The following is a 27,620-nucleotide window of genomic DNA, read 5'->3' as shown; positions in this document are numbered from 1 at the left end:
ACTACTACTAATAATAATAATAATTATTATTATTATTATTTTATTTATTTATTTATTTATTTATTTATTTATTATTATTATTATTATTATTATTATTATTATTATTATTATTATTATTATTATTATCTTATTTTTCCAAAAAGGCACTACATATTCTGTTACACATGCTCATCTTGCTGAGTTGCTGAGTTTCATCCCTCATGTGAAAGTCTGCTTTTACGCACAGTGTTTCTTGCGCACATTAACTCCTACCTCCAGCCAATGGTCGTTAAGGTCAAGTGTGCTTCCTGCTTGCGTCTCAGCCTCTGTCACAGGACCTCATGAACAGCCCCCACCTCCCCCATCCCTCACCCCTGGGCTCCTTAACCCTCTCCCCTTCGCCTGTGGATGGATCCACGTGGGTGCGCGGGTGTCACTCTATCCCCACCGGACGGACACAACACAGACTTCAAAGACGGAGGGACACCGGGCTGCGGGACGGCGCGCGGAGGACAGACCACCTCTTCTTGTCTTCTTGTGGATTTTATTTATACTGTAGAACAACTTTCGTGCGCAAAGTGCTAAAGTTGTGTGCCGGGACTTGTTGGCCTTTTGGGGGGAGATTCACGTGTCTCCATTTGGCACCAGACGCATCTGTCACCGACTGCTGCTACGGGGGTCTGGAGCTGCCGAAGTCATGCCGGCAGGGTTTCAGCAACTCGGAGGGGAGGTAATTACTAAAAAAAACAAAACAAAACACATTTTAAAGTGTTTAGTGAAGGAAAAAATACCATATGAACCTTTACATCCAGTGCGTTTTACTCTCTGGTGCGCATTTTACGCACGGATTTGCTGCTTTCGGCTCTCCACGGTCATATTTGCCTTTTAATAATGGATCATATTTTGGTCAAACACATACATTTTCACTCTAAAATTCATATAATATGTTACCTCACTTACATGTCAAGCTTGCATTAATATGGTTGAAGTGAAAGTACGCGTCTTTGCGCAGAACTACACTGCAGAAGGAAACTAACTCTCAGACCTGAAGTGACTGTGGCCCATATTTGGTTCTCAGGTCACCTTGACCGGACAAATATCAGAGTTTACAGCTCCACTGCGGATTTGTCAGGCCCTAGTTTGACCGGTCCCCCTCCCTTACCCACACACACACACACACCCACATCAACAGTACCTGCCTTGCGCTCGGTTTGTTGTCATTTTGTGGGTCAGATGGGTGTGGGGACAGTGTTTGTCAGTCTGTTTTTTTTTTTAGGTTAACCCATAAAGACCCAGTGCTACTTTTATGGCAGTTCCAAATGAATTTTTCTTCCATATTTAACCTTTTTAAAGTTATTTATCACTATTTATCATCATATTATCCTCTGTATTTGGCATTTTTTCAATAAAAATCAGGTATTTTCCTACATTTAATTCACTGATCATATAGAGGTTCATAAACACTTGTACTGAAGTTGTCATAATATCAGAAACAGAGAAAAATGAAGAAAATGTGACTTTTTCTGTAAAATATATCATTAACTGAACATAAACCAAGTGTCTCCATCCACTGTCATTGATCCACCTCCATGGGTTTTACTGGTGAATCAATGTTGTAGAAGATGACGGTGTTTCCATGGTAACTACGGAGCCTCTGAACGTCCAAATGGGTCATATCTGATGACCATGAAAAGATGACAAACTGTATTTTACTCCAATTATTTACATGGATTGATAGGATTAGTGGATCAACAGTTATTAACCATTTTAGATCAGTAGATTGCTGTTTGGGTCTTTAAGGGTTAAGATGTAAAATACTGTCAGTAAATGTCAGGTACTTGCATTTCCACTTTATGCTGCTTTATACCTCTTGTCCATTATATCTCACAGTCTCAGATACTTTCTACACCCTTACATTTATCAGCTGTAGTTACATACTGAATGTCCAAATGTACTGATGTTTAATGCTGGTGATAAACTGAAGGATGAACACTTCCTTTATTCTCCTTCCTCTTACATTAAATGAACTCTCTCTTTAGATTTGCTCGAACACAAATAATCACAAAGCTGTATTTCAGAACTCATGTCAAGCTGATTTTTTACAGATACACTTTGTAAAAGCTGATGAAGAGCTCAACTTTAAAGATGTGCAGCAGTAAAATGCAACATGCACATGAATGCAACAGTGATTTCAACCCAAAACCATCATATGTAACAGTAAAACACTGTGATTTTTCATACTTTACATCCATTTTGCTCATAAAACTTGCACTTTTATTTAGGTCAGAATTGCTACCCATGGTGGAACTTTAGAATCTACTGATTTACTGGAAAGTAAACCTCATGAGCAAATAAATTCACAAAGCGGGCATTCTTGGGTATTGTAATGTTATCTTTCAGTCAAAATAGTATAACTGCATTGGACAAGAAGATAAATTACAGGTTAATGTTGACTGTGTTTTTACATAGCTCTTTATTTTATGGTTTTGCATACAAAACAGTAAATGGGTCGTGCAGCTACAATAAGTGAAAAGTAAATGAATGACTGTGTTTAGCCTCAAGGGATAAAATCTGCAGGAGGTTCAATAGAGTATAATTGACTTGGGATGGTTTTTCTGTTTCCAAGGACACACATGTACAGACTTCTGTTTTGGGTCATGAATAATAAACAGCATTTATCTGGAGACTCAACACTTTAAGGTCAAGTCAAACACACTTTAACTTATTAATTTACTAACAAACCCACTAAATCCTTCATGAAATAGGAAATATTTGGAAAAATACATCAGCTCCTACACAAATATGAATATTAACACCTAGAGCTAATGATGGGGACTGGTCCTGGTCTAATGATGGGGACTGGTCTTGGTTTTACGATGGGGACTGGTCTTGGTCTTATGATGGGGACTGGTTCTGGTTGTATGATGGGGACTGGTCTTGGTCTTATGATGGGGACTGGTCTTGGTCTTATGATGGGAACTGGTCTTGGTCATACGGTGGGGACTGGTCCTGGTATTTCTGAAGGTCTTGGTCACACAGAGGAAGAGGTTTTTATTTCAAAACTTCATTTCTGTCTCATGTCCTTTAAATGAATTTCTTCTTTTACACTGTTTTTGTCTTCATGTTGCTTTCATCTTGTTGCATCTTTTACGTAATTTTGACATTGTCTTGTATCTTTAACATTATTTTTGCCTTGTTGCATCTTGTAAATAATATATTAAAAGTATAATAATAATAACAATAATAAGAATAAAAGTATATAGTGAAAGTATGTAATTGTGAGACATTTACATTGCTTTTGTTATGTTGGTTTTATTGATCATGAATGTAATTTGTGTCTTTTAGGGCAGGTTAACTTTGCATCATTTTCATCACTCTCCTCTTCCTATGTCTTTTTCCTGTTTCTTTGGTGATATTAACATTTATAGTCATTTATAGTCTTCTCATCTAACTAGAAACATGAATTCACATACCATATATATAATAAAAACAGCTGACCCTAAGTTTGGAAAGGCAGTTTCAGACATTTTTCATGTCTATTATGAGATTATTATCTGTTCTCCCTATTTAAAGGACACATATGATTGTAAAATGTGAATAATCGTGTCATGTTACTTTGACTGGAGCGTTGTTTTTACCCTCAGCCTGTGACTGCAGTTATTTTCTGCTGTAGAGTTATGTCTAGAGCATCTCGCTGTTGCTATGTAGTTAGTCTGCCTGTTATGACATGACTCGTGTGGGGGAAGACTGGACTGGACCCTCGCTCCCTGAAGGTCGTCTTGTCTGTCACCGTGGAGACAGGTGCCCAGGGGCTTGATGGGAAACTGGAGGGAAGCTAAAGTTCAGGCAGTAAAGTGAATTCATACATGGTGTAAAGTAGACTGTGTCTCATCAGGATCAGTTATATATAGGTGATATTAGTGTGAGTGGTGTGTATGTTTACTGCCTCTGAATGAAAACCGTAGCCAGTGAGTTTACAGTCACAGGGGCAAAACTGACAGAAAAGAAAATCCAATCTTAGAGGCTCATTCCTTGTCATTGTAAAATATTTAATACCGTAACACATCATGCACACATCAGATGTTGCGGTTATTACCCCCACCAGGATGTATTGTGATTACTTTGCTTTGTGTGATTGTGTGCGTGTTTGTTTGTTTGTTAGCAAGATAACTCAAAAAGTTATGGACGGATTTTCATGAAATTTTCAGGAAATGTTGATACTGGCACAAGGAAGAAATAATAAAATGGTGGTTGGGGGGGGCAGATCTGTCTTGGCGGAGGTCTGTGCTCTCCGAGTGCTTTTCTTGTTAGTTTTAAGTTTTACGCATCAGAAAATGTTTGCATTGGATGATTTAGAACAAGCTCCCATCACAAATTAGTTGATAGATGGAACAAACAGCTGTTTTCTGTTTCATAATTACGGTGGCTGACAAAACACATTGCAACAGCCGAATGCATCTCAGTTACAGAAAACTGCTGCAACTACAGAAACAATGCAAATTCACACACTCAAACACAAGTCAAAAGGAGTTACAAAAAGAGGAATGTGGTGCAAATGAAACTAGAAAAGCACTCGGAGAGCGCAGACCTACACCAAGGCAGATCAGTGGGCCCCCATGGCCCCCCCACCCCCGATCGCCACCAAAATTTTACATTTGTTCCTTGTGCCAGTATCAACATTTCCTGAAATTTTCATCCAAATCCATCCATAACTTTTTGAGTTATCTTGCACACAGGCAAACAGACAAACCAACACCGACAAAAACATAACCTCCTTGGTGAAGGTAAAAATCTGCCGCAGGACACAAAAACACATGCATAATCATAAAATGCTCTGCAAATAGAGAAATGATGCAAAGCACAAAATGATTCAAACCAAGAAAATATCTGCAAACAAAAAACGCTGCATAACCAGTCACTACAACAGAAGTGCTCCAAACCTGTAGGGGGCGCTGTCAGCAGAACAGCTCAATACAGAGTCACACAGGATGGAGAGAGAGACGGAGAACAGCTGACTGACAGTGTTTCAAACTACAGTGGGAACAAACTGAAGTTATGGCAGAGCGTGGTCATGTGACTTTAATTTGCTTCTATTTGACACTAGTCTGTTGTCTATAAACATTGGCTGGCTGCAGGTTTGGAGCACTTCCGTTGTACTGACTGGTTATGCAGCCTTTTTCATTTGCAGATGTTTTCTTGGTTTGCATCGTTTCTTTATTTGCAGAGCATTTGATGATTATGCATTTGTTTTTGTTTCTTGCAGCACATTTTTTTCATTTGCAGCACATCCCTCTTTTTGTACCTCATTTAAACCTGTGTTTGAGTTTGTGAGTTTGCGTCGTTTCTGTACTTGCAGCTGTTTTCTGTAACTGAGACACACTGGGCCGTTGCAATGTGTTTGGCCCTTGTCAGCCACTGTACGTAATGCCTTTATTATTTTAGCAGTTTTATTTTAATACTTCTTTAATTTCAATTCAGTTCAATTAGATGAATGATTACACACTCACAACCAGTGGTGGCTCGTCAATAGAGGGCACTGTCTCATCTGTCTCACACAAAGAAGAAGGCCTTACATAATTTTACAAAAACATTAATTTTTAAATAAACAAGTTATACATGATACTGTGAGTACTGTGTATAATCTGCATTCAAGTGTAGTTTAAAAATGTTTGCAGTCATTTAGTGAGCAATCAAGTCATGTGTTTCCTGTTTGGGGCGCAAAAATCTGTGTCCACGGTTCTCCGTTTACCCTAATACACTGTCATTATACATGGCACATGTGCAGTAGACCTCCTCCAATACAAGAGATTGGAGAACCCAAGCACCGCCCACAGGAGTAAACGTCACATCCTGAAAAGAATCCAGGCCTTCCTCAAAAATGGAATCAGCAATTAGGTTTGAGGGTAGTACTACTGAGCCCTATGCACGAGGTTGGATAGTTCAGTAGGTAACACCAGGGCCGTTTGTAGCTTCGTGGGGGCCCTAAGCAAGATGCTGTTTGGGGGCCCCTAGTTTGTCAAAGTACGATGAAGAGATTCCCAAACCCTTTAGATTGTCTACTAAGATGAAACAATCTACTACACTTCATGAGCAAAACAAGCTACAGTTAAAATTAAACATCTTAAGTTGAGCCACTCAGGCAAGTTAATCCGATAATAAACTACAATACAAGGAAAACAACAATCCTCTATAGGTCAATAAATAAAACAGATTTTGAGTGTTTATAAAAAAATGTTTACTTTAAACAAGAAAATACAACAACTGCTGAGATAGCTGCTTTTTGATGCCATTATGGTGTTTGTTTTGTTTAATACTCTGGCTAGCAGGAATGGTTGGTGGGTAGCTGTCAATCATTCCCATCTTACCTGTCGGCGGCCCACTACATCACTAACCATGTGACAGTTCGGTCCAGTGAATATGACCTACTGTAATAATGCCACAAAAACACCAGCCACAGCTTATCATTGCAGTTTATTTTATTTATATCCTACGTTTATTTATTTATTTATTTTTAGTATATAAGGGATGTAATAAACACATGAGATAGCTACAAATAAAAGCAGGACATTTTAATTTTTGTCCGATGAGGCTGAACATGCAGCTTTAGAGCCCCCTGGTGGCTTGGGGGCCCTTAGTATTCACCTAGTTCGCCCATAGCAAGACACGGCCCTGGGTAACACTACTGGCTTCAATCCAGGAGCCTGGGGTTCAAATCTCTGAGTGGTATCATTGAAATCTTTCAGGCCTTGTGTTGATTTTCAATTATTTTAATGCCATGTGATCTACTCGCAGTACCTTCACCGCTGGTCTAAATACATTGTTCATACTATCAGTGGAAAAGACACCTGTCAGGGGCTGACTTTAACAGTAGTCATAGAAAAATGTGCATGTTTGAAGGATAGACGGGTGAAAATTTATATGTGAAAAACATAACTGACTGAAAACACATACTGTGTATTATTTTAATTTAACTTAACATTTTAAAATAGTGGTGCATGTACTTTGGTGTATCCTGGTGGTAATATGTGGTTATTGTATAGCTGAAAACTGACTTGCTACTGCACCACAGCAAAAAATTATTTCACCAGAAAATAAGTAAAAATAAAATAATATAATATAATATAATATAATATAATATAATATAATATAATATAATATAATATAATGATAACAACTATGTACAAAAAATAACAAAGCTGTGCAATAACAAAGATTAAATAAAAAAAGAGTGAACTGTCCATAGAGGATGTAATACTACTACTACTACTACTACTAATAATAATAATAATAATAATAATAGTAATAATGATCATAAATTATGACCACTGAAGTTAAAATATTAATTGCATATATTATATAATGTTTGAAAAGCTAACCGAATGTACATAGTGCACCTAAATTTAATACATTAGTTTAGCAAGAAAAATGAATTTAAATTTGTATTTGTCAAAAATTAGATCTACATAATAAATTTAGTTAATAAAAATAATTTAGGTCTTCCACTAAAACTCAGCATGAAGTTCATTAGATTTACCCAAATCCTTTTAGCACATTTTAAGAATTTTTCAACTCATTTGTTGTTGCTGTTTTATTTATTTTTACATGATAATTTTTCCAAATGTGTGAAATGTGTGACTTTTAAATGAGTAAAATAATCAAATCCCTGTTCTACTTCATCATTGAAGTCTACTTTTTGTTAAAGATGGATTTTTTTCTACTTAAACAGGCTAAAATGTTATCAATAAGTGATTTAATGTTTTAATTCAAATAACGTCATCCTGTTTTATTAACCCTCACAGACATAAACAGTCACCAGTGAAAAAGCTAAATATTTAATACCTGTTGATCCACTAATCCTTTCACTACATGTAAATAATTGGTGTAAAGTGCAGTTTGTCGTCTTTTCATGATCCTGTGTAGTTTGACAAATGACAGTGGATGGAGACACTTGTTTTTATGTTCAATTAATGATATATTTTGTTGGAAAAAGTCACTTTTTCTTCAGTTTTCTCTGTTTTGACATTATAACCTTAGAATTTACTCTGAGCTTTCAAGAACATCTACATGATCAGTGAATTTTTATGAGGAAAATACCTGATTTTCACTGAAAAATGCTAAATGCAGAGGATAATACTATAACTAATGAAGATAATTCATTTGGAAGTCAGCACAAAACTAGTTTTGTCTTTAAGGGTGAAGAAAATGCTGTTTTTTACAGTGTGACTGGATTTTTATCGCAGCAAATGTTGTACTATTTTTATTTTTGCACATATATATTTACCCAAGGTGATGTTTTCTTCTTCTTTGACCGTAGATCCTCACTATATACTATATTATTTGCTCTAAATGCCGTATTTTTCCTCGTATTTTTACAGACGGTGACTGGAACTCTTGCTTTGTCGGTCTTCACTGCTGTGTTGGGATCTCTGCAGTTCGGATACAACATCGGTGTCATCAATGCACCTCAGAAGGTAAAACCTGACACACTGACATTTACCGCATCCCATCATCTCACCCACTGCATCAAATGGTGCAGACTGTTTAGACAATAAACTGAGGATGGAAACCGTCACAGACATGTGATGATGTGAAATGAAACAAATAAAACAGAATGGAAACTGCAGTATGGAGGTGAAAACAATACATGCAGATGAACGTTGCATGTGTGTAATCCAGGAAGAGGATGGATGGATGATTATTTTTTCCATTTACTTGATTCTTTTCTTTATTTTTTCTTCATTTTCTTGAATATTGTCAGCATTTTTATTTTTTTATTGATTATTTTCTTAACTTTTTTCCATGTCATCAATTATTTTCTTCATTTTTTTCTTTTTATTGATTATTTTCTTCATTTTTCCAAAATTTCTTGACTATTTCCATCATTTTTATTATTAATTTAACCTGAGTATTTCCTTCATTTCTATTCATTTACCTGATTATTTCCTTTATTTTTTTCCCCCAATTTACTTGATTCTGTTCTTTATTTTTCCTTAATTTTCTTGAAAAATGTCTGTATTTTTATCTTTTTTATTGATTATTTTGTTAATTTTTTTCCATGTTATCAATTATTTTTGTCATTTTAAAAAATGTATTATTTTCTTTTTTTCCCCCATGGTCTCAATAATTTTTTTAATTTTTCATAATTTTCTTGATTATTTCCTTCATTATTATTATTAATTTAACCTGATTATTTTCTTCATTTTGGTTAGTTTTCTGGAACACTGTCTTCATTTTTATTGAGTTTATTATTTCCTTCATTTTTATTCAATAACTTGATTATTTCCTTGCTTTTTCTTCATTTATTTGATTATTTTCTTCATATTTCTTTATTTTCTTCTATATATTCTTCAATTGTATTAATTTTATTGATTATTATATTTATATATTTTGTGACTATTATAATTTTTTTATTATTAATTTTATTATTTTCTTAACGTCTGCTCAATAATTAACATGTTGTATATTATTTTATGAAATTCTAAAGCTTTGATGAAGAACCAGCTCGTAATCTTCACATACTAGTTGGAAACATATTTTCATTTGCATTTACTCTGATTTTCTGAAAACTGGGTTAAAACTTAGATGAAAACTCACCTTGTGTTTGGATATTAGAGGAGGTTATGTCATATAAACTTTTAATTCAACACGTGGGTCAGATGATGAGTCTTGGTTGTGTCAGTAGAAGGTCTGATGTCATGGAAATAATAATATTTCCACCTCTTTAAGTGTGAGAGAGACCGAAGCTCACATGATGTTATAAAACCCGACGAACTCTGACCATAAAACATTACCTCTCATATTTCAGACACATCTCGAGTTCCAACATGGTGGTATATTTGGATAACGTATGCGAGAACAAGACTAATGTACATGGTTTCTACTCTATTACATTTGTCTGAAGCTTCAGATCAGGGAGGTCAAAGTCATTTTAGTTCAGGAGATACAAACAGTCAGTAAAATAATAAAATAATAATAAAACTGCAGTATGAAAATGTTTACATCTATAAAGCAGTCAAACTATGTGAATAACATGAACAAACTGAAAGAAAAATAAGTGCCATTTTAACAGTATTATGGCTCAGTTTATTATTTACACCTGTACATTACAATTTACAGATCATGGTGGATCTACAAATACACAAAACATTCAGGAACAGACAGAATATTGTTAAAATTACAGTTATTTTTCTTAAATCATTTCATGTTCATATTTGTTCAGGTTATTCACATTTTTTGTGGAAGGATTGTTTGTAAATGTAACCTTTAATTTAGTTTAGTTTAGTTTAGTTTAGGTTTGATTCATTAGATTAGATTAGATTAGATTAGATTCAATTAGGTTCGATTAGGTTTGATTCGATTAGGTTAGGTTTGATTAGATTAGATTAGATTAGGTTTGATTCGATTAGGTTAGGTTTGGTTAGGTTTGATTTGGTTAGATTAAATTAGATTACATTACATTACGTTACGTTAGATTAGATTAGATTAGGTTTGATTCGGTTAGATTAGATTACATTAGATTAGATTAGATCTTCCAGTTGTAGCGTAACACCATATGTACAGATATAATAGGAATTAGATGATAAAAAAGGAGAAGTAAATCAATCAGTCAGATTGTACTTATATAGCGCCAAATCATAACAAAAGTTATCTCATGACACTTTACATATAGAACTGGTCAAAACCAGCCTCTCAAGCCAAAAATAGTCAAAAATAACAACAACAATACCTGTAAAAGCAGTACTAATAAAAAATATTTATAACAACAATGATGATAGTAATGCATTGTTACTGATCCCCTTGAGATGCAACTGAATGTGGAACCTGAACAAAAACAATTTTAACTTCCTTGATTGTTAATAACTTCAGTGTCATTTTTTCATTTGACAAATTCATCCCATGGCAGGGATCGGACCCTTCAGTGGCCAGTTCTGGTCCATAGGCCTAATGTTTGACACCCCTGAAGAAGATGCTTTTCAGATGAAGACTGTATCTTTCTGATTGACATCTTCTAAAAGGCAGGGTGTCATCATCTCTCATTTCAGACACTGCTGGTCATGTTGAGATGCCGACAGACGGATGGTCCGTCGACTCACAGACCGGCCTTGACCTATGACCACAAACACCATCTGTAGTTTAACACAAACACTGAACCAGAATAGAACAGGAGTAGAAGTTGTTCTGCTGCTCGGTGGCATTTCAGCAGAGCTTTGATGTTTTCCATCATCTGGTAGAACACTGTGAGCCACTTGGTCTATTAATCCAATCAGTCCTACTATATAATGAACATTTCGGCCCTGCCCCGTGTCCCATCGATGTTTGTTGCAACACAGGAGGGTGTATGGGTACTTTGCCGCTGTTGCACCATGGGAGGGCGCTATCGTACAAGGCACCACGGGTACAATGCCGCTACTACATATAAATAATTGGTGTATAATACAGTTTATCATCTTTTCATGGTCATCAGATATGACCCATTTGGACATTCAAGGCTACGTAGTTACCATGGAAACACCGTCATCTTCTACAACATTGATTCAACAGTAAAACCCATGGAGCTGGATCAATGGCAGTGGATGGAGAAAATGCAAACGCAGAAGATGGTATTATAGTACATACTGATAAATCACTTATGTTAAATGTAGAAAGAAACTTATTTGGGAGTCGCTACAAAAACAGTTATAGGTATTTAAGGGTTAATATTTAAATTCAATATTTTTTTAAAGGGTGAATAAACAAAACAAACATGGTAGGTAAGATCGCAGTGTTGTAGAGTTGATTTTAAAAGAAATTACAGTAAAAGTTGCTAAAAAAGTCTTTGTTTTTGGTTTAATCTACTATTTTACATGGGTTTAATGTAGTTTGATATATAAAAGTGGATGTAGATGTATGTTTTATGTTCAGTTAATAATATATTTTGTTGAAGTCACTTTTTCTTCAGTTTTGTCTGTTGTTAAAAATAACCTTTGAATTTACTCTGAGCTTTAATGAACATGATGAACATGATCAATGAATAAAAAATGGAGAAAATACATGAAAATACATTTGAGATCACGTTGGGTTGTATGTGGCCCCTGAACTAAAAACTTGACTTTTACACCCCTGCTCTAAAATATCAGAGTTGACAGTATTTATAGGTTATTATGTTATTATTTTATTGGATCCACTTCAGGTCATATTGGGCTGAATGTGGAACCTGAATTAAAATGAGTTTATTACTGTTGACATAAGGGGATATCATGTGTTATTTTATTTATATAATTTTCTGTGTCCTCACCACCCCCTGCAGATCATCGAGCAGGACTACAATGAGACGTGGGTCCATCGTTATGGAGAATCCATCCCCACTGGGACCCTCACCTCCCTCTGGTCGCTGTCCGTTGCCATCTTCTCCATCGGAGGCATGTTGTCGTCCTCCTGTGTCGGCTTTGCCTCCGAGTGGCTCGGACGGTAAGAAAAAAAAAAGCAAAAAAAAGCTGGTTTGACTGTTTTTAGTCCCATCATTTTAACACAAATATCTGCATTTCAAGACTAAAGGAACATAAACGTAACAAGATAAATGTGACAAATGTAGCAAGATGAAACAATAGAATAGAAGCTTTATTTGTCATTGCATAAATAAATACAACGAAATTGCACAAAATTAAACAAAAGATGGAACAGGTTGAAAATTTAAAAAAATTAAAAAGTATCTAAGTCATAACAAGATGAAAATAAAAGATCTAATAAGACTAATAAGACAAAAAAAAGAGAAAAACATGCAACATGATGACAAAATGACACAATACACCTATAGTGTCTGATTTAATGATTTAATGTTTATGCTGTTTATTGTAAAATCAAAATAAAGAAAGTTAGTTCAAGCTTTTTCTCATTAAAAACTAGTAAACGAATGGTTAATGAATCCTGGATCTCAGAAAAAAGGAGAAAATGTTTTAACTTTTGTCGCTAAAATTGAAAAGTAAATCTAGTGAGTGTATTATTTTCTGTTTGATTTAAGTTTAATATAACATGAGGTTCATCAGGTTAGACTTTTATAGTTTGAGGAGATTTCAGAGTCGGTCCTTTTTCTTTTTTACTGCAGTACATATCTAGTACTTCTACTTCTACCTCAGTATCTGGAGTATCCACCTCTGCAGCCTGGACTCGTTCCGCTTTCAGCTCAGTCACATCTGGGCTCAAGTCTCGTGGATGTTCACTTTCGACCTAGTTCCCTGGTGTAACCTGAGCGTCCGATGGCAGAAAGGGGATCTTAGAGAGCCGGCAGGAGGAGATTTGGAGGGGGGGTTAGGGGGTAGGTGGGGGGAGGGCGCTGAGGACAAGGTTAAGCGGATGTCAGACGCATGGGCAACTAGGACTATTTTAGGTTCTATTTTAGATTTACATTCATTCATTATTTTAATAGTCTTACCTTTGGCTTGTTATGATTCTATAATTGGTTTATTCATTATTTTATTTTTATGTGCTTCTATTTATGTCATGCTTTCTTTAATAGTTTATTCTATGTAGTTACTATTTTATCATTTTGTTTCATATCTGTGCAGTTTGGATACACTTGAACCTAAACCAAAGGTGCAAACATCCAACCAAACAGCAGACTCATGACTGTTCAGTCTACAAACTAAAACAGAGCCATGATACCTTCGATGGCTGAAAAACCCTCAGGTCTGAACTACTGGTCTAATCCATGGAGCCCAAACCAACATCTATCTCACTGGAAAAAATCAAAATCTTACCAAGTGTATTTTTTCTCATTTCTAGTCAAAATATCTCATCACACTTAAAATAAGACATAATCACCTAAAGAGTAACTTTTCAGTGAGATATAAGAACTTATTTTTGGATAATAGATGTTGAAAATCTTATTTCAAGAAAGCTTATACAGATAATTTTCACTTGTTCCATTGGCAGATTTTTTTTTGCTTAATTCAATTCAATTTTGCTTTATTCAAGCAATTTACCATCACATTTTCAATAAATTAACCAATAAATGTAATACCAAATGAAGGCAAAATCAGGGCTAATCCATAGTCACCTCCCAGAGCGACGTAGTTCAGACTGACACCCAGAGTAGAATCCATGTTGATTAACATTGCTGCATTTACATTTTGATCTTCTCAGTTCTCAAATTGTAGCTCCTGAGGTGAGAGGAGCTGAGGAAACATGGATTTAACAACAGGAAACAGCCACACCTCAGAGACATTACTTTACATAGACGTCAGTTAAATATAAAAAAAGGCTGTATTTGATGATCTCTGACAGATGATGTTCATGTCAACTCATGATTGTTTGCTTCGGTTCATAATGTGTCATAATGCATCAGTAGGTGATGCCGCTCTGCTTCGCTCTGCTGCTTTAAAAGTTCTACATGAAAAAAACTTGACTTATTATTGATATGGACCAGAGTCTGAAACCATTGTAAATAAAGTGTCATAAAATGTATAATAATCATAATCTTTGTATGTCTAATATCTGACTTTAGATGTCAGATTGAGTGATCTGTTAAAATGTAAAGTATCTCAGATACACTTTGAATTCTTAACTACATTCTTCTACTGTTGACAGTGGATGATGTAATAACAATTTAAGATACAACACACTGTAAAACATAAAAGCAGTTTCAACAAAAAACTGGCATGTAGTTGACTTACATTTCAGGTGTCTCTGGTGTTAACAATTACAGCAAATAATGTTTTGGGGGTGTTTTTTTTGCCTCAAAACTTCTCATAAAGACATATTTAAGTTGCTGAAAAATGTCACCAAAAATCAATCCGACACCGAACATGTAAATATAATATTTCCCAACCACAACCGCTGATGAAAATACTTGCTTTTCTGATAATACAGCTCATTTTCTCTCTGTAATTTTACATAAGATCAATGTACTGCTTCTTTACGTCAGTAAATGATCCATCACTGTGTAAAAGTAAAACTATGCAGTCTGGCCTTCCAGTTTTTATACAGTGCTGCCCTCTAGAGGTTGAAATATCCCATGATTACTATGTTCAGCCTGTTCCCATCCAAGTGTCTAGATTTAGAACAGGGGTGTCCAAACCTGGTCCTCGAGGGCCGGTATCCTGCATGTTTTAGATATTTCCCTCTTCCAGCACACCTGGTTTAATAAATGATCAGCTCATCATCAAGCTCTACAGGAGCCTGATAATGATGTAATGGCTACCAGGCGCGATGGAAGAGGGAAATATCTAAAGCACACAGGATACTGGCCCTCGAGGACTGGAGTTGGACACCCCTGATTTGGAAGAACTAAACTACTATTATAATAAAGAAATGGATATGGAATTATATACTGATAAAGTATTGAAAAAAAGTAAAACATTGAAAAATTTTAAAAAATTAAAAAAAAAAAAAAAAAAAAAAAAGCAGAAGAGGAGTCTCTGGAAGAGTTTATTAATGTTAACGTCAACAAAAGTGAAATGTAAAAGGCACGAGAAGATACAAATGATGAAATAAGATGACGTGATGTAAAAGATGTAACAAAACACAAATGACTTAAGAGATGCAGCAAGATGAAAATGACGAAACTAGATGGATGTGATGTAAAAGATGTTATAAAAAACTGAATTAAACAACTAATAACATTAAAATGACATAAAACATGTATAGAGACTAAAATGATGTAACATGATGAAAGCACCAAAAAAATGTAGAAAATACACTTTCACAGTAGAAGAGTCTGTAAAAATGGAGATTTGTAGAAGTTTATGACACATTTGCATATATTTGGTTCCCATGGAGACAATATGTGCCTTTTTTTGGGTCTTGAGCTGAAAAAGTTTGAAATCACATCTTGAGGAAAAGTTTCCTCTTACATGTAAAACTATTGACAAAAACTAATTTTGCACATTAATTGTGAAGAGAAATTCTGATACTTATTCTCTCCTTACAAATGATCGTTTGTTTCATTTTGCTCCAGACACCCGTATAGAACTGCACAGAACTGGGTCACTGGGCTTTTGTTTACACTAGAATCATCTGCACAAAGACTGGAAACTAACCCAGTTACTTTCACTGAGCACTTTTAATCCAAACTGAGAGCTGTTGAGACCGACTCCATAAATTACACTTGTTTTTCTTAATCTGCTCATAAATGTTATTACTTATTATTGTTAACCCTGTAAAGCCTGAACCATTAAAACATTGACAGAAAATTCCAGTTCTTTGAAACTGAACAAATAAAAACATAATATAACACAAATATGTCTAACAAATTGGTAATTCCTTTTCAAAATTGTCAAAGTTCTGCCTCCTTCCTCATTAATGACAATCTTGTAGTGTCACTGGAAAGGCCTCTGGTGAATGAACTCCTCCCCCTGATGGATTATCCGTGTATTGCATGTATCTAATTGTGTACATCAGGTTTTTCAAGAAAAAAAAATATCACACTGATCATGTAGAGGGCTTCAAAACTCATGTATCAAATATGATACGTTTGGAGTTAAAGGGTTAAATATGTCAGTTATTTGTGTTTTATTTGTATTTGCTGCTGCCTATGTTGGCCAGGACTCCCTTGTAAAGAGGTTCTTAATCTCAATAGGATTTATCCTGGTTAAATAAATAAATTCACATCCTTTCTGCCTATTTGTTGAAAATTTACATTCACGTTTAATTCCTATTTGTCTGTGTGTTTTGGTTCCAGGAGGAAAGCCATGCTCATAAATAACTTGTTCGCCTTCATCGGTGGGAGTCTGATGGGGATGTCCAAGATCTGCCGCTCCTTTGAGATGATGATCCTGGGACGTTTCATCATCGGTGCCTACTGCGGTGAGTTTTTTTTACTGCACCTCCATTTATTTGTGCTGTTGGTTCATACGAAGTCATAGCGTTCTTCTCTTCTACAGTAGGTCGTCTTCATCTTCTCACTGTTTTGTCCTTTTGTTTCCGCAGGTCTGGCTTCAGGTTTGACGCCGATGTACGTGGGTGAGATTGCTCCCACCAGCCTACGGGGGGCACTGGGGACCCTACACCAGCTCGCCATCGTCACCGGGATTCTCATAGCACAAGTATGACTCCATACTCTGATGCTGATGTGCAGAGGGGGCCACATTCAGCCCAGTATGATCTCAAGTGGGTCAGACCAGTAAAATAATAACATAATAGCCTATAAATAATGACAACTCCAAACTTTTCTCTTTTTTCTTGCGCAAAAAAATAACACTGGATTATGAAAATATTTAGATTTCTAAACTATCCCAACAAAAAAAAACATTTGAATAACCTGAAATAACTTACATTTCTTAAGAAAAATAAGTAAAAGTTTAACAATATGATGCCTCAACTTATCATTTATACATCTGTATTATGGATCGGATCTACAAAGGCACAAAACATTCAGTAACAGCATTATATTGTTAAAATTGCACTTAATTTTCTTTAGACATTTCAGGTTCATATGTGTTGAGGTTATTCAGATTTTATTGTGAAAAGATTTGATTGATTTGATTTGATTTGATTTAGTGATTTATTCTGAACATGCAATGACATTTAACATATATGTGAACAAGTACATGAACAATAATACAAAAATCAACAATCAAGACAATCTTGGACAAAAAAACAGCACAATAGTTTCATTTATATGCCCGAAAAGGGGTAGGAAGAAGTGAAATTTATTTAATCCCATCCCTTCTCCATAAAATATTAATAATATATATTTATCTCCCTATAGATATTCTCCCTAGGATAGTTTGTAGTAAAATGGAATGTCATTATTTATTTATTTTTTTTGCACTAAAACAAAGAGAAAAAATTGGAGCTGTCATTATTTGTAGGCATAATGTCATTTTTTTCCCACATTAAACCAAGAGGAAAAGTTGGAGTCATTATTTACATGTTAGTGGGCTATTTTTTTGTGCCAATATATTCAAACAAATCTTTTTAATTCTCAAACAAAATATATGAATTGGAAAGAGAATAAAACTCAGCCAAGCCAAAAAAAAGTAATCACAAAATCAAAACCTATAACTTGCAAACAAATCGTCTGTATTATTGTGTAAAGTATTGGTATTTTGCTCTTTTCACAACATGTCCTTTTGTTTACAGTTCTCTCTGTTTGTTTCTCGCTGCTGGCTTTGCGGTTAGGGATAGGGTTAGATAAAAAAAATAAATTCATATGTATGTGGCCCCTGAATTAAAATGAGTTCGACACCACACAAATTCATCCCACAGACAGGATTGGAACTTTTAGTGGGCCGGTTTTACCCCACGAGCCGCATATTTGACACTGCTGATCTATCGTGTCTGCGTGCAGATCCTGGGTCTGGAGGCGTTACTGGGCAGTGAGGAATTATGGCCCGTCCTGATGGGTGTTACTGTTGTACCCACTGTCCTTCAAATGGCCCTTCTACCGTTCTGCCCTGAAAGCCCCCGGTTCCTCTACATCGTCCGCTGCCAGGAGCATCACGCCAAGAGTGGTGGGTATTTATTGAATTCATTTTCTTTTGTAAGATAGAAGAACAAATTCAGAATGTTAGCCTCAACAAACACATGAGCATTAGAGAGAAGAGGCCTCGGATGTAGATTTAACTATAAGAAAATGATGTTTGATTGATTGATGTATTTATTTCAAATATGAATGTCAAAAAAGAAGAATAAATAAATAAACAAACAAAACATTTTAACATAAGACATATAATACATATTCGAAAAGGAGAAGAAGTACAACTCATAAACTCCCACTCCTTCTCCTTAAATAATTAATAACAATAATAAGCCTTCTAGTCTAAACATATCATCATATATAAAAGACAAAAATGCCATAATAGATGCAATGAGGCAAAAATGACCTAAATGTTTTGGCCCAAATCTGCCAAAAAACTGAAAAATACTCAACCTTTTGAGTAGTTCTAAGTAGTATTGATATTCCAAACTCTGACCAGCAGGGGTCAGTCTGGTACAAGAACTCACTCGCGACCAAAACCACTAGTGAGTGACGGTTATGTATCCACAGACTGTAAAAATCATTGTTTCCACACATCTGTATTATGGTATCATTAATTTTTTTTTTTTCTTAAAACTAAACCTCATAGACGATTATTTTAACAGTCGCTCAAAATAACATTGCGTCTTATAATCTTCATGTACTGATAGTTTACATTATAGCTCTGTTAGCTTAGCTCTGTTTTCAGACTGAAAACAGCCACAGTAAAACCACAAATCACCTATGTTTTCTGTACGGTTTGTGTCGTTTGTGTTTAGTCTGAACTGTGGATCAACAAACAGCAACTTAACAAACACAATTACATCCCATAATAACTTTATACCTTCATAACCCCTAGAATCAAACTCAGCTGTGTGGAAGAAACACTGCCATTTCAGCATCAAACTCCATTCTTTTCATTTAAAGGAGTGATATTTTCACAAATCAGACCCAGGACACTTCCATATTTGGTCCTAAATTGGATTCATGTCTGATGTTTAACAATGTGACTTCAGCCTGAATAGTAATGTCACATTTCATCTGACTTTTACATCATTGAAATGTGACAGATGTAATAATTATATCCCCGAAATTGAGTTTCAGTGATGAAATAGTTTTACCCTGAATGCCATCGGATATCCTTCATGTGAACGTGATAACTTGGACAGATTTGGTTGGATTTCTTATCCCTTGATAACCAACAAAGGGGACCCCTAGGGGAAGAACCCTATTGATTTCAGCTTCTCTGTGAGTATTATAAGTCATCCAAATGGGGGTGCTTTAGCTGAAACTCACTTTTGTGGACATAAATCAAGCAATAATAGGCTGATTGAGATAAAATTTGGTTCATATTGATTGTCTTACAAATAAAAGTCCTTTTTCTGGCTACCATCCAGAGTTCCATTTTCATTCACTAGGAGAAGTTTTGTGCGGAAAAATTGGTTCTCTGATCATTATTTGGCCACTATCAGGTCGATGTCGCTCAAATTGAGTTCATATGGATTGTCAAACAATTATCATATATAGATTTATATATGGCAGAGGATTGGGGGGATTTCGGGGATGTACTCTTAAGCCTCATTCTTTCCTGGAGGAGGTGGAACTCAGAAAAATTCATATATACTTCTATAAATACAGTGTGACGTCACTTTAGGACCATAGACTGTTCACACATGAGTCTGACGGCATCACATTTACAGTATAATGTGGTGATTTTCACAAAAAAATAGGAACTGAGCGTTAAGACCAGCAGTGTGAACGATGTGTTAACGTGCTCCATGTACCTGTGGTTGTAACGTGGCGATGTGTCGTACAGGTCTGAGGAGGCTGACAGGTCGGCTAGAGGTGGGCGACATGTTGGCGGAGATGAAGGAGGAGAAGAGGAGGATGGACATGGAGAGGAAGGTGTCCATCCTGGAGCTGTTCCGCTCTCCTCTGTATCGCCAGCCCATCATCATCTCCATCCTGCTGCAGCTCTCCCAGCAGCTTTCGGGGATCAACGCTGTGAGTTCATCTACACCTGACAAACACCATTAACCCTTTAACCCCTCAGACATTTTTGAAGGTAAACATGCTGCTGTGAATTAGCGTCTGTTTCAGTGTCATAAAAACTGCTGTGAGTATGTGCTTGTGTTCCTTTTCTTCAGTGGTTTTGCTTTACTGTGTGTTTTAGGGTCAAAACAGGGTGGAATAACAGAAAAAGACAGAGAGGAATTGAAGTTTGACAGGTTTTTACTGAATAAGGAACTCAGAATGTACATGAATAAACGATTTAGGATGTAGAACATGAACTGTGAACTGGAACGCACTGAACAAGGATTTGAATTTTGACCCAATAGTTGTTGTTTTGGGCTCATTTTTTCAAAATCAGTCCAGCTATTTTTTGATTTATTTATTTGATGAAGACAGTGCATATTAATGGACACTCAGTGCAAATAAAAACATTACTTTGTGTAAATATGCCGGATTTAGCTGGGAGCTATTTTCCAGCTGTAGTCCTCAACATTTAAAAACACACTAAACATACAAACAAGACAATGCACTGTATATGACACTTTACTATATAAAAGTGCACATCATACAATACATTATTAATACAATAAATACAATATAAAAATGCCAAGAAGAATAACTACTGAGATGGAAATGAAATGCTGAGCAGACATCACAGGTGTTCACAGGTTTGACACCTGGTTGAACTCCAAACAGCAGTTACACGGTCAAAACTCAGTAAACCACAGTAAAAAAAAAAATTAAAGAAAAATCACAACAACACTGCAAACAACAGTAAAAACAAAAAAAAATCACAAGGAAAACAGTGTAAAAAAACTAACAAACAAAAAGCTCAAATCGTCTATTTATATAGTGAGTCAGTCTCACCCACTGCTCTGTGTTTGCCCCCCATTACACAGGTGGTGGGAGGTGTACTGAGCATGCTCAGATGTCTATGGAAAACACAAGGTCTATTCTATCATCACGTTTTAAAATATTTCCTACTGAGCAAATGGTTGAATTTTAGGAACATTTAAAATAAATCATACATTCAGAACGATCACCACAGATATGTCAGGGGTTAAAGGGTTAAATACAACTTGAGTCGATCACTGCTGCATCATGACCTGGTCCTGGTTTTACCCCTCAGATTTTCTACTACTCCACCAGTATCTTCATGAAGGCCGGGGTCCAGAGTCCGGTCTACGCCACCATCGGAGCCGGCGTCGTCAACTGCGCCTTCACCGTGGTGTCGGTTGGTAGCTGTATCTCTGATCCATAACTGTCTTCCAAGTAAACTGACTTCTTAAGTTTATTCAGTCTGTAAACGCTACCGTGAATCAAAGTGCGTTTCTGTTACTGTTTAACACCGTTATCGTACAGCAAATAAGATAGCACCAGAGGTCAGTTGGCCATTTTTTTCTGCTCCAAATGGGCCAAGTTTGGTTTAGCAGGTCAAGATGTTTCAATGTCATTAAATGGGTCAATCAGGTACAGAAATAAAGCAAATAGTTTCTAATTTTAACAAAAAAAACTATGTACATGCAGAGTCGTTTTATGTCACACTGGGTTATTTGTTTAAAGGTTCAATATGTAGGTTTTGTTTGTGGGAGGGACTTCACTTCTAAGCTAAATGTCATTGGTGTTGTTCACTGTTGCAGCAGAAAAGATGTGTTAATGAACCTCTTGACCTCAAATGGGTCGCAGAAGTAAAAAAAACAACAACAACATAATAACCTGTAAATAATGTAAATGCCAAACTTTTCTTTATGCTTTAGTGTGAAAAAAGTTAAATTACTTAATGGAATTTCTACATCTCCAAACTGTCCTTAAAAATATTTGAATAACATGAACATCCTGAAATTTCTTAAGAAAAATTAGTGACATTTTTTCAATATTCTGCCTCATTTACACATGTGCATTACAATTTACAGATCACAGTGGATCTACAAATACACACATCATTTAGTAACAGGCAGAATATTGTTAAAATTATACTTATTTCTCTTAAGACATTTCAGGTTGTTCATATTTGTTCAAGTTATTCACATTTTTTATGAAAGGATAATTTGTGAGAATGACAATGAACTGTCAGTCTCCTTCATCAGTCCAAGTCTCCCATTAACATAAATAAATAAGAATAATAATATTTATAAAGCTTGGAAAAAGCAGTAGATTTGTTTGTTTAAATAGGTCTAAATAGATCTGCTGTGCCTATTGTCTGGTATTTGGTCTTTGGTTTATATTTTTGGTGTCTTATAAGCCCATGTAAGGGCTGGGCATATTCATATGTAGGACAGAATAATAAAAATTCATTCATTCATTCATTCATACTAAAAAGGGAATTAAACCAGAATGCAAGTTGCATCAGTATTTTTAGTTCAATGGAAGTCAATGAAAGTTACAGCTTTTTGAAGCAGCATCTAGTGGCCATAAGTGGTATTACACTTTAAAACTGTCCACTAATGGCTTCATTTTGGGTCTGAAGTCGTTGCCTTTTGGTTTTTATGAGCCTCTGTAGACTCCCATTGAGACTCTTCATGTCCAACCTGACCACTAGATGTCACTAAATCCTGCTCATGGTATGTCTTATGTTAGCTAAAACCAGTGTTGTCCAATTAACAGCTGTTCCTGGTGGAGAGGATGGGTCGGCGGACGCTGCACATGCTAGGATTGGGTGGGATGTGCATCTGCGCCATCATCATGACCATGGCTCTCGCCTTATTGGTCAGTTAAACACTTCCTGTTTCACATCATACATGAATTATTCCAAGAGTTGTTTATTGTGTCATTCTTAAATAAATCAATCATGTTAATATAATCTGAGTCCACTTTTACATAGGTGGTCAGTTGGATTTATATAAAGACTACATTTCACTCTGCAAAACACAAATATTCACCATATTTTACACATTTATCCTTATATTTTACCTAAGTTTTTTTCACAAATGTGTCTGAATTAGGGTAAACAAACCCACATAATGTGATCCTCCTTTCTTTTTTTTTTTTTTTTGACCTGACAGGACAGTGTTCCCTGGATGAGCTACATCAGTATGTTGGCCATCTATGCCTTTGTGGGGTTCTTCGAAGTCGGTCCAGGTCCGATCCCGTGGTTTTTCGTGGCTGAGCTGTTCTCTCAGGGTCCAAGACCAGCCGCTATGGCAGTCGCTGGGTGTTCCAACTGGACCGCCAACTTCATCGTTGGCATGGGATTCCAGTATGTCGCTGTGAGTGACTTTATTTGGCTTTTTTTCAACCTAAAATAACCATGTCCAAGGGTGGTAAAAGCCCACACATTCTTTAAACTAGTAGAAGACGACTAACTGCATTAAAACTTCACAAGTATTCAAAGTATAAAAGTATAAATTTGCCTTGAAGATCTGATGAAAATAATTCAAATGAACTTCTTTTAGTGTTAAAACCTTATGGCTCCATCCAGTGTCTCTTTAGTGAGAGTTTCATCTTTTACATTATCGTCCTATTGTTCATTATTCATCATACAGAACAAATCAAATGAACAAAATAATCAGAAAAGACAGGTGTGTTTATAGATTTTACATATTTTTTGTTTCTTTTTTTTTTTAAATTTTGTTTGTTTTGTGCAATTTTTGTCTTTTTTATGTCATTTTTATGGTGTTTTTGTCATGTTAAACATAATTTTTGTTTTGCTACATCCTCATGTTTGATCTTTTAGCGTTGTCTTACATGTTGTTCTTACATGTTTTACATCATTGTTTTGTTGTTAACACTGTTTTCACCTTATTTAATCTTTTACAGTGTTTTCATCTTGGTTATTTTTAGAACTTTCTCACATTGTTTGAATCAGGTTTAACATAAAATGTTTCATCTTTTACATTTCTTTCATCATGTTTTGTCTTTTATAGTGTTTTTCTTTTTCATTTATTTCCAGTTTCATGTTGTTACACTGTTTTGACATTGTCGTTACATATTTTATGTTGTTTCATTTTCAACTTGTTACGTCCTTTATATATATATATTTTTTTCATGTTGTTACATTGTTTCAGAATTTTTTATTTTCACCTTGTTTTGTTGATGAAATTGTTTTCCTCGTTTTCATCTTTTATTTTTACGTTTTCACATTGTTTTCGTCATATTTAACAAATTCTTGTACATCTGTTACGTTACTTTCATCATGTTTCACTCTTTGCATTGTTTTTGTAATTTTTCCCCTTCATGTTGTTACATCATTTTATTATTTTTTAACATAATTTTTGTGTTGCTTCATTTTATTTTCTTTTTTTAAAGTTAGGTAGTAAAATTAAAGGGACGAATACCCAAGTAAAGTCCAGATACCTCAGATTCTACCTCAGTAAATGCAGTAATACTATCAGTTACTTTGTGTCCTAAGTCTTTTCACATCCTCGTCTTCTTCCTCCAGGATCTCTGTGGGCCATACGTCTTCCTCATCTTCGCCTTCCTCCTCCTCTTCTTCCTCATCTTCACATTTTTCCGGGTTCCGGAGACACGAGGCAAGACGTTCGACCAGATCGCGGCCAACTTCCAGTCGCCGGGCGGAGGGATGATGGACATGGACATGGATATGGACATGGACAAGCCCAGCACTGAGCTGGACTATCTGGGTGAAGAAGGCCTCAACTGAGAACCACTGCCAAAAAAAAAAAGACCGGATCATATGAGTTTGATTTAGTCACATGTATATTGAGGTGTATTTGTATAGATTGCAGTGTTAAAGGTCAAAGGTCATTTACTGGAAACACTGTGCAAAAGAAAGGAATGAGATGCACACAAGTGTCTGGACTGATGAGGCATTTATCGCCGCCGTGGTGAGATTTTATTCCGAGGTGACAACACTGATAAACCGAGGAGGGGGGAGACTTGGAAATTCCTGCACTTTATCCACAAAAATGTCCAACGTTGTCAGAGTCTGGAGGTAAAAACAGCAGTGGAGTTCAGTTTTTTTCAGTTTTTACTAAGCTGGGAACACTCAGGGTCGAGTCAAATACAGAGTAAAATACATCTGACAAGTGACAGAATGAAATATGAGATTCAACGTCGGATATAATTGAAGTAGTTAAAAGCTGAACTTATAGAGGTAATGTTTCTCTTTCCTTCATGTTATATGATGATTAAGGCTGTGTACGGAGCAAATAGTGTTAGTTTTAATCTGTTTCTTTGTTGGATTGTAAATGTAGCAGTTATAGATTCATTTAAATATTAGACAGAAACTAGGGGAAGTTGACGCACTAGTGCAAGTTTGAATGACATTTTACATTAAATCGCTAAAGTCTGGATGATTTGGATGAACACAGTTACCATGTTAAACATTTTCCTATCAGTCCATACCAATTATTATCTAGAAAAGTCATTTATTTTATATTGAAGGTGGATTTTTGGTCCAGAGTGAAGGAAACTGGAATTTTTTTAATGATCACAAACACTTTGGAATTCCCTTTAAAAGAAGCATAATAATAAAATGTTCAATGTTAAAATAGAAGTAAAATTAAGAAAATGGCACAGAATATTAGACGTTTGTAGATGTTTTAGCTGAGAATGTATATGTAATTAAATTCCAGAGAAAAAGAAAAATGTATAGGTATGAAAATAATTAAGATGTATCTTGAGTTGAGATTTATCCTCAGCCTTCGAATGCAACCAAAAACCTTGCGATTTGACATTTTTGGAAAAGAAGCTGCAACTGGAGGAAATGACGAGACAAAACATCTGGAAATATAATTTTTTAACCTCTACTTTGGCAAGAAATGGGAAAAGAGAAGATAAATATGTAGACAATCTAACACAACATAAAGCAATAAGAGTAAAATAACCTGATTAAATATGTCCATGTATGGACCTAGAAAACATTTACAGGTGTCATTAAAATGTCCCTTAGTAGCCGTTTAATCAGGGTCATTAATTCACAGATCATATTATCGTATTTTACTCTGACAGATGATGACCCAAAAACAACTACTCTGCGTCCCGTTTTGGTTCCAACTATTCTTTAATCTTGACAAACTCATTGCACATCCTGGACGTGTGTATTTTAATACTTCATGTGTATATATAGTGTGTGTGTTTGGTTGTTCTTATAAAGGTACGAGGGTCAAAATGTCTGATTCTTTTTGTTCAACAGGAGACATTTGGTTTCAGAAACAGATAATAGTCTCTTGAGAGCAGATCTTAGTGTAATAGACTAGTTTTGTATCACACTGGCGTATTTTGTGTATTTCTCTTGGCGTCAGTGTCGTGTACTGACTGTCCTTTTAATGGTGTGTTCAACTCTGAAAATACTTCATTTGTATAGAGTGAATTATGATGCTGTGGGACTAAATGATGCAAATATCACTGAGAACAAACTCTGGTCCAGGCCTCGGTCATTTCTAATACTGTATTTTGCACATTTTAGGCTTTGAGAAATTAGAAGTTTATGAATCAATACAGTAATTTATGTAAAAATACTCCATTACAAGTAAAAGCACATGAATATTATACTTAAAAGCACTGAAGTGAAAGTACTGCAAGATGTAGTAAAAGCAAAAAAAACAGGTCAGTTTTTAGGATTTTTTTTTTTTCTCCAATCTACAAATTTTGGTTAAACTTTAAATGATTTTATTGATATTAATCCATGTAAGAATCAGAGTTTAGTTTTGATATCAACTATTCCAACATGTGAAACAAGAGCTTATTTGAAAAAGAGTGGAAACAATGGTTTACGCTACGGTTATGTTTATAAAAAGGCAGTATTTAGTGAAATGATAAATCATGACATTGATATGTTTCAACAAACTTAAATTGCTGAGGTCTGATGCAATTTCACACTTCTCCAAAGGTTTTTTTTTGTTGTCTATGACTGATATTTTTTCCAGCTTTAAAATGTGAACAGTTGATTTGTGTACAAACAGAAAAACCCATGACTTATTTCAAATCAAGAATGAAGATTTGAACCACAGTTTAACAGCTTGTATCCCCAATTCTCCAAAACATCTAACAATTTCATTTAATTCCATTAACCCCTTCCTCCCAAGTTGGGGGGGGGGGGGGGGGGGGTACACTTTTTCCATGACTGGGAAAGAGTTGAATAAAATACACCTTAACCTGTTCCTTCCACCTAATTTGTGTTAATTTTCTAATTTTTACCAAGTTCAAAAGCTTATAACTTAACAAGAACAAAACGAATCAATTACGCCTCATTTAAAAAGGTAATAACCTCTAGTTTCAGAACATTTACTTTATT

At 35.4% G+C, this 27,620-nt stretch overlaps 1 protein-coding gene across 1 annotated transcript; it reads left to right on the top strand.

The window, feature by feature from the left end:
• The first annotated feature begins 349 nt into the window (after window positions 1-349).
• Window positions 350-27,485, top strand: LOC115438874 (solute carrier family 2, facilitated glucose transporter member 4). The gene is made up of 11 exons (XM_030162744.1): window positions 350-709; window positions 8,355-8,450; window positions 12,266-12,426; window positions 16,634-16,758; window positions 16,882-16,997; window positions 18,245-18,407; window positions 20,229-20,416; window positions 21,555-21,659; window positions 23,030-23,131; window positions 23,428-23,631; window positions 24,804-27,485. The coding sequence occupies exons 1-11, from the start codon at window positions 677-679 to the stop codon at window positions 25,023-25,025; spliced, it is 1,515 nt and encodes a 504-aa protein (XP_030018604.1). The 5' UTR covers window positions 350-676; the 3' UTR covers window positions 25,026-27,485.
• Window positions 27,486-27,620: the final 135 nt, after the last annotated feature.

Source organism: Sphaeramia orbicularis, chromosome 18, assembly GCF_902148855.1.
Source record: "Sphaeramia orbicularis chromosome 18, fSphaOr1.1, whole genome shotgun sequence".
NCBI lineage: Eukaryota > Metazoa > Chordata > Actinopteri > Kurtiformes > Apogonidae > Sphaeramia > Sphaeramia orbicularis.
This window is presented reverse-complemented; position numbering and strand designations above follow the sequence as displayed.

Bases quoted from the DNA above. Each gene is read 5' to 3' on its own strand.
- LOC115438874 (XM_030162744.1), top strand. From the start codon at position 677: ATGCCGGCAGGGTTTCAGCAACTCGGAGGGGAG. The intron at 16,759-16,881 runs GTGAGTTTTTTT...TTGTTTCCGCAG, and splicing joins CATCATCGGTGCCTACTGCG to GTCTGGCTTCAGGTTTGACG. The intron at 20,417-21,554 runs GTGAGTTCATCT...TTTACCCCTCAG, and splicing joins AGCTTTCGGGGATCAACGCT to ATTTTCTACTACTCCACCAG.